The sequence below is a fragment of the Chelonoidis abingdonii genome, chromosome 5, assembly GCF_003597395.2.
Source record: "Chelonoidis abingdonii isolate Lonesome George chromosome 5, CheloAbing_2.0, whole genome shotgun sequence".
Lineage (NCBI taxonomy): Eukaryota > Metazoa > Chordata > Testudines > Testudinidae > Chelonoidis > Chelonoidis abingdonii.
Window position 1 is genome coordinate 71,593,692 of NC_133773.1, and position 6,097 is coordinate 71,599,788.

The window sequence follows — 6,097 nt, forward strand, 5'->3', positions numbered from 1 at the left end:
CTCACAGCCGAGGAAAACAAAAAAAACCCCGAGTTTCCAGTCCCCTCCCAGACTTTAAAAAAAATCCAGGTCTCTGATTGGTCTTCTGGTCAGGTGCTTGGTTCCCCCTTTGTTCACCCTTTGCAGGTAAAAGAAAATTAACCCTTACCTATCTACTTATGACAGCCTGATCTTGGGGCAAGAACCTGGCAACCCTCAAAATGATAACTGGGGATTCTTAAGTAATCAATATAATTAATACATAATCTAAAGATAAGGCAACATCTTCCTCTACTCAGTTAAAATATAGTAGAGCAGAAGTTCCCAAACTATGGTCCATAGAGCAGCAGCTTGTGGTCTGCAGAGAGCTATCTTGTTTCCATAGTTTAAACAGCATTAAAAGTAAGCCAAAAAAAAGTATATTGAAACAATTCCAATATTATTTTGCCATGTAAACAATTAACTGCCATAGGGATGTTATTTGAAAGGGAAGGGAGGTAGTCTGTGAAACAGTTTCTAAAACTGGAGTCCAAACTGTGAAACTTTGCCTCTCTTGTTGGCAGGCCTGCAAGTGAGTGGTAGACTAAAACATGTTAGGACTAGATAGGCCGCTGAAGAAGACCCTGGGTCAAGGGAAAATACTGGGTTTATATATGGATCTTGTGTTGAACGGTTTTATTGTGAACAAATAAAAGAGGGCTAGAACCAGGTGAGAAAGAGGGCTAGAACCAGCATGGTGTGTGAGCGCTTTCTGATACACAGTGTGATACTCTAACATCAAAAGAGAGGTTATCTCTCCTGTAGATCTGTTGTTCAAATTATCAACAATCACTTAGCCTACCTTTCTGTTTTATTTTATCATTCTTTACTAAATATTTGAAAAAAATAAAACAAGACATTTCATCTTACCTTTGACTGGTAAAACTTTTGTTTAGATTTAATAACGCTGGCTGGGATATATCTTCTTCCAAACAGATTTGCCAGTACTAGGACTAGCTGTTCCATCACCTCTTTAGAAAATGTCTTTGAATCTATTCAAAACAGAAAACTCAGACAGAAAAAGGATGTGGGGATTAAAGCCTAAACTAGCCAATATCTTAAGCATTTGGAAAAACTCATGTAGCAAACTTTTTAATTCTAGAAAAAATATCACTAATATAGGTGCAAAAATACATTACGTTGCTGCTTGTGATATAATTTGGGTAATGTCTCCAAACTCCATTATACTACATGGACTTGGGAGGAACTAGGAGCTGCCATTTTGTGTGTCTAATATTTTGAGGGAAGCCTATTGAGAAAATTTTATTGAGGCAGCTTTGGCTTTATCAAGAGTGTGCAGATTTTCTTGATTTCTTCTAATTTGGTTTTAAATTTGAACATAGCTCTGATCCCCTTGATCAGCGATCTCCTTTTGACAATGGACAAAGACCAAATATCTGTGATGACTCTTTTAGATCTGTTAGTTGCTTTTGATGCTACTGTTCAGAAAGTTGCGTATTCTGGCAGGGATAGAAAGAACCATGATCGAGTGGCTCTATTGTATTCTCTCTGAGAAGATTCCTAGGGTGCTATTCAGCAATTGAACATCTACCCGCAGGAGTGTCTCTCTCTCTCGTGTTTTTGTTACCCCTTTTGTTCAATGTAAATGTAAGGCCACAGTGTGAGATAGTGAGGAATTTTCAGACGTGACGCCATAAGCATCCTGTTGACTGCGACAGGCAGCTATGACTAATGCAGGCATATCTTGAGACTATTGGATCCACTTTATCTGTATCTCTGTGAACCCAGGCTTGTACGTAGCCTGGTTGGGGAGGGTTACGGAGCTCCTTTCAGGAACTAAAATAAGTGGCGGGCAGTTACTGCAGACCCTGAGACACATAAGTACAACCCCATGGGGGGAATTTCACATACTGGCTCAGACTAGCTTCAAGAGACCAGGAGACAAAGGAGGGCTTTGGGGTATAAAGGCTGAGTTTAAATTTTTTCAAGGGGGCTCTCACTTTTATCCAATAAACTGACATGAACCTTTGGCTAAAGTGGAGGAGGGGGAAGAGGCAAATCCTGCTGAAGGGTTGGAAGAACTGGAACCAGCCACGATTACTATAGAACGGATGGGTGTATGTGTTTGTCTTTTATTACATTTTCTTTGTAATCTCTTTTTCTAAAATAAATGCATTGTGATCTAAGTTAGGCTGTCTGGTCCCTAGTAAACTACTGTCTTAGCCTTTGAGAGAGTGTGAAACTGCAAATGCTGAACAAATCAAACCTGCTGGAACAATCACAGTGAATTGTAAGGGGATGCAGCCTACATGTCAGGTCTGGAGGCAAATAAATGCAAGTCCCTGACCAGAGAGAGGTGACACTGAAGGCGTGAGACCTAATGGAGCATCCCTTGGGCACAACATAGAGAGGTTATAGATGCAATTACCCAAAACTGCAACATTCACTCATCTTTTTCACCAAATCAGAACAGTGCAGTTTCTCTGCTTGTTCAGCTGTGATAGGGGTTTGGATGATGGCTAGCTGGCTGAAGTTCAGTTGTGCCAAGACAGAGGTGATGCTGATTGATTGGAGGAAATAACCAGAAGAGATGGAATATATCTGGGTTCTTTTTTCCTCTATATATGTAACTTGTCTTCTACTCTTTAACAATTATTTTTAATTAAGTGTCAATTTCTTAACTACGTAAAAAAGTAGTGAACATGAACTTACCTTTCCTCGGCTGGCACAGTTTATGAAACAAGCCCTTCACAAGAAAGCCGACTAGGACAAAATTGGAAGGTTCATGATAATGCAGATGGCTTACAAGTCCAGCAAATCCCATGGTATTACCTTCTTGATCCAAATATCCCTAAAGAATTAAACAATTTAGTAAACTATGACTGGACCTTGTATTAATCTACAATTACAAATGTCATTTTTGTAATTTGGACCATGATATTGTTCAACATTAAATATTGCTCATGCCACCATTGTGGAGAATTCTGTGACTTGGGGAGTTACATAGAAAACCATTCTCCTCTGTTCCACGCCTTGCAGTACAGTGGATCATTCTGGTAGCACGAGATATAATGTAAACTTAATTACAGTGGAGCATTATAACAACCAGATTTTGCCCCTGAAAACTGCAAGACAAAGTGAAATCTTACCTCCTTGACAAGAAATTGCAAAGAAAATAAAAAGTAGAGCTTTAATATCTCCACGACTCTTGGCTGGTTGAAGGAGAGAAGCGAATGCTTCAATAGTGATAAAACCTTAGGAGGAAAAATACGTAGATTTAACACTCTCTAAAATGTCTGAATTAGTAACTTGCTAGGGAATGCCCTGCTTATGATACAACAATGCTCTGGGGATGTTTTGGGAGAAGGGGGAATTATGCTGTTGGGGAGGGTGTGTGTGTCCATTCCCCATTCCACTTTGGGGACAAAATTACTCTTGGATGCAGTCTATACAAGAAAGAGAAAATGGAAGAAGAAGCGAAGGTGTATTTATAAAGACAATAAGATAAACTTCCTCTCCCTAGGCAGTTGAGTCCCCTTTCTCTGCTCCTTTTCCCTTTTCCTCTGCCTTCTTACTGATATCAGAGTTGCTTAAACCACTCCAGGAAAACTGCAACATGGAGAGGAGGTGGTGGCATTTACTGTCGTATTGCCCCTTAAATCTGTCCATGCCGCTTTGTATGGTTTTGTTCCTATTACATCTATTTCTGGACACCTCACTAGCAGAAAGACTGACAAAATTTGAGGGAATTCAGAGAAGAGATAAAAAAGATCAGCGTGCTGGAGGAATTGACTGATGAAAGATTAAAAGAACTAAATAAATATAACTTGTCTAAGAGCAGGCAAAGGTGAGACAGTGTAATAATCTGCAAACATTTGAATGGTGTAAATACCAAATAGGGAGGGGAATTGCTGATATTAGTACAAAGAGTTTCCTGGAAAAAAATAGGATGAAATTAAAAAAAGGAAAATTTACGATGACTATCAGGAAAACTTGACATTGAGATCTATTAGGATCATTGTTTGATGTATTTAAAACTAAACTGCACAAAATACTAAAAATGTACTGAAGGATTTTATAGGGCCTTTTCAGCTAATTTCTGTGATCATAAGATCTATATAAAAATAACATAGATATATTTGATCCAAATATATATCACTTAAGAAAATTGTGTTCCATTGAAAGCAACGTGAACAGTGTAGGGAAAGGGAAATCATAATTATTTTGTATTACTTAATGTGTATTAGAAATCAGAAATCCCCCCATTTATTAAAACATGTACATTTTTCAGGTTAGCAAAAATACATATTTGGTGTTGAACTAAATAAAAATTCTTCAACATGTGATCTAAAATATATAAAGGTTCCATTATCTAACTGAGCATTGATAGCCTACAACCACATAATATACCTTCACTTCTGCATCTTCTTTGTCATCAGCTTTTGCAGCCAACAGCATAAGTCTCAGTGCTAGGGAGATATTCAGAGGGAACTGGCCTCTCAATTGAGGTACATTGGATTTTATAAGCTTGTCTACTTTTGGCAATGGAATGTCATAGAAAAACACATTTCCCAGCAAGTCTTGACCACGTCGTCCAGCACGTCCAGACATCTAGAGAGAAGCAATGCCAACATTTTTTTCTCATTGCCATGATTGCACAAAGTGATTGCAGTAATGCCAGTTGTTATGATTTGAATAGGGTGACCAGATAGCAACTGTGAAAAAAACGGGACAGGGTGGAGGGTAATAGGCACCTATATAAGAAAAAGTCCCCCAAAATGAGACTTTCCCTATAAAAATAGGACATCTGGTCACCGTAGGTTTGAAAGAAGCATATCGGAGGGATTTTTGATTCTGTCAGTACAGAAAGACAAACTGTGAATCCATAATATATATTTATGTGGGTGCTACTCTTTTAGATAGGGAAGAGAGGATCTGAGATGCAGGGGAAGTAGAGAAATGACTTGATTGCTCCCCGCCTGCCTTTCCAGCTCACAGCCAAGACAGGGGAAGAAAAATGGATGGTGGGAGAAGAGGAGCTGAGGATGTGCTGTTCCTTGGCCAGTTTTGTAAGATTAGATGGTTAGAACATTCCAAGAATGCTGCACTCTTTATTATGTGGCCAGCAGAAAAGAATGCAAAAGGCTATATTCAGCGTCTTATGCCAATGGGGAGATTTGTGCCTGGCTATGGGGAGGAGGCTTGCAGTGATTGTACTACCATCTCCCTCAATGGTTGTCAGATGAGGGCAACTTTAAATTACAGCTGGGGCTCCGTAAGAGCCTTGCCAGAAGAGGCTATCCAGGGGATGGGTAGAATTGGTGTATTGTCCCACCTTCCTGGCCATGGCCACTTCTCAGACAGCTCTTCTCTCCTTAGCCTTCAGGGATATAAGTACCAAAGAGTATGTCTACACTGCAATAAAACACCCACAGCTGTCCCATATAGACATACTATTTGTATTGTGCAATCTGCCTCCAGGTAATCTTCTCACCACCCAGGGCCCTGGATTGCAATAGCTCATCACAATTAAATAAAAATGTGTGTAATAAAATCATCTATTGTAAACACTTAAGTTCCAATTCAGCATTGGTTATACTGTGTCCCCAGAAACAACACAGGATCACTCCCAAATGTCACAGGGAAGAATTAAAGTGGTTGAAATATTTTTAATTCCAACATGTCTGAGGAAAAATGGACTATTTCTTTTGCAAAAAATTTGTGAATAATTTCCCCCTTTTTTGTTTGACCAGCTCTTGGTATAACTCATCCAGAGAGAATCAGTGCTGAAGCTGTGGAGCAGAACCAGAGTACGTGATGGTGAATAGCATAAAGGCTTTTCACTGGGTCTCTCCCATTTTATCTACTGGCTGTTGGGATTCTTCAAGGCTCGGTCTTTGGATTCCTCCTCTTCCCTTTACATCATCTATTTAGCTGATTTTATCTGCTCTCATAGTTTAAACTGAGAATCCTGTGGCACCTTATAGACTAACAGACGTTTTGGAGCATGAGCTTTCGTGGGTGAATACCCACTTCGTCAGATGCAGGTAGTGGAAATTTCCAGGGGCAGGTATATATATGCTAGCAAGCAAGCTAGAGATAACGAGGTTAGTTCAAT

General features: G+C 39.4%; 1 protein-coding gene across 1 annotated transcript in view; it reads right to left on the reverse strand.

Annotated features, from left to right (window-relative positions):
• DDX60 (DExD/H-box helicase 60) overlaps positions 1 to 6,097 on the reverse strand; it is a 78,933-nt gene that overhangs the window by 15,476 nt on the left and 57,360 nt on the right. Inside the window, exons 29-32 of the mRNA XM_075066361.1 lie at positions 4,390 to 4,590; positions 3,129 to 3,233; positions 2,692 to 2,830; positions 889 to 1,010 (exon numbers count right to left, since the gene is read on the reverse strand). Coding sequence (XP_074922462.1) covers positions 889 to 1,010; positions 2,692 to 2,830; positions 3,129 to 3,233; positions 4,390 to 4,590 — 567 coding nt within the window. The remainder of the gene's footprint in view (positions 1 to 888; positions 1,011 to 2,691; positions 2,831 to 3,128; positions 3,234 to 4,389; positions 4,591 to 6,097) is intronic.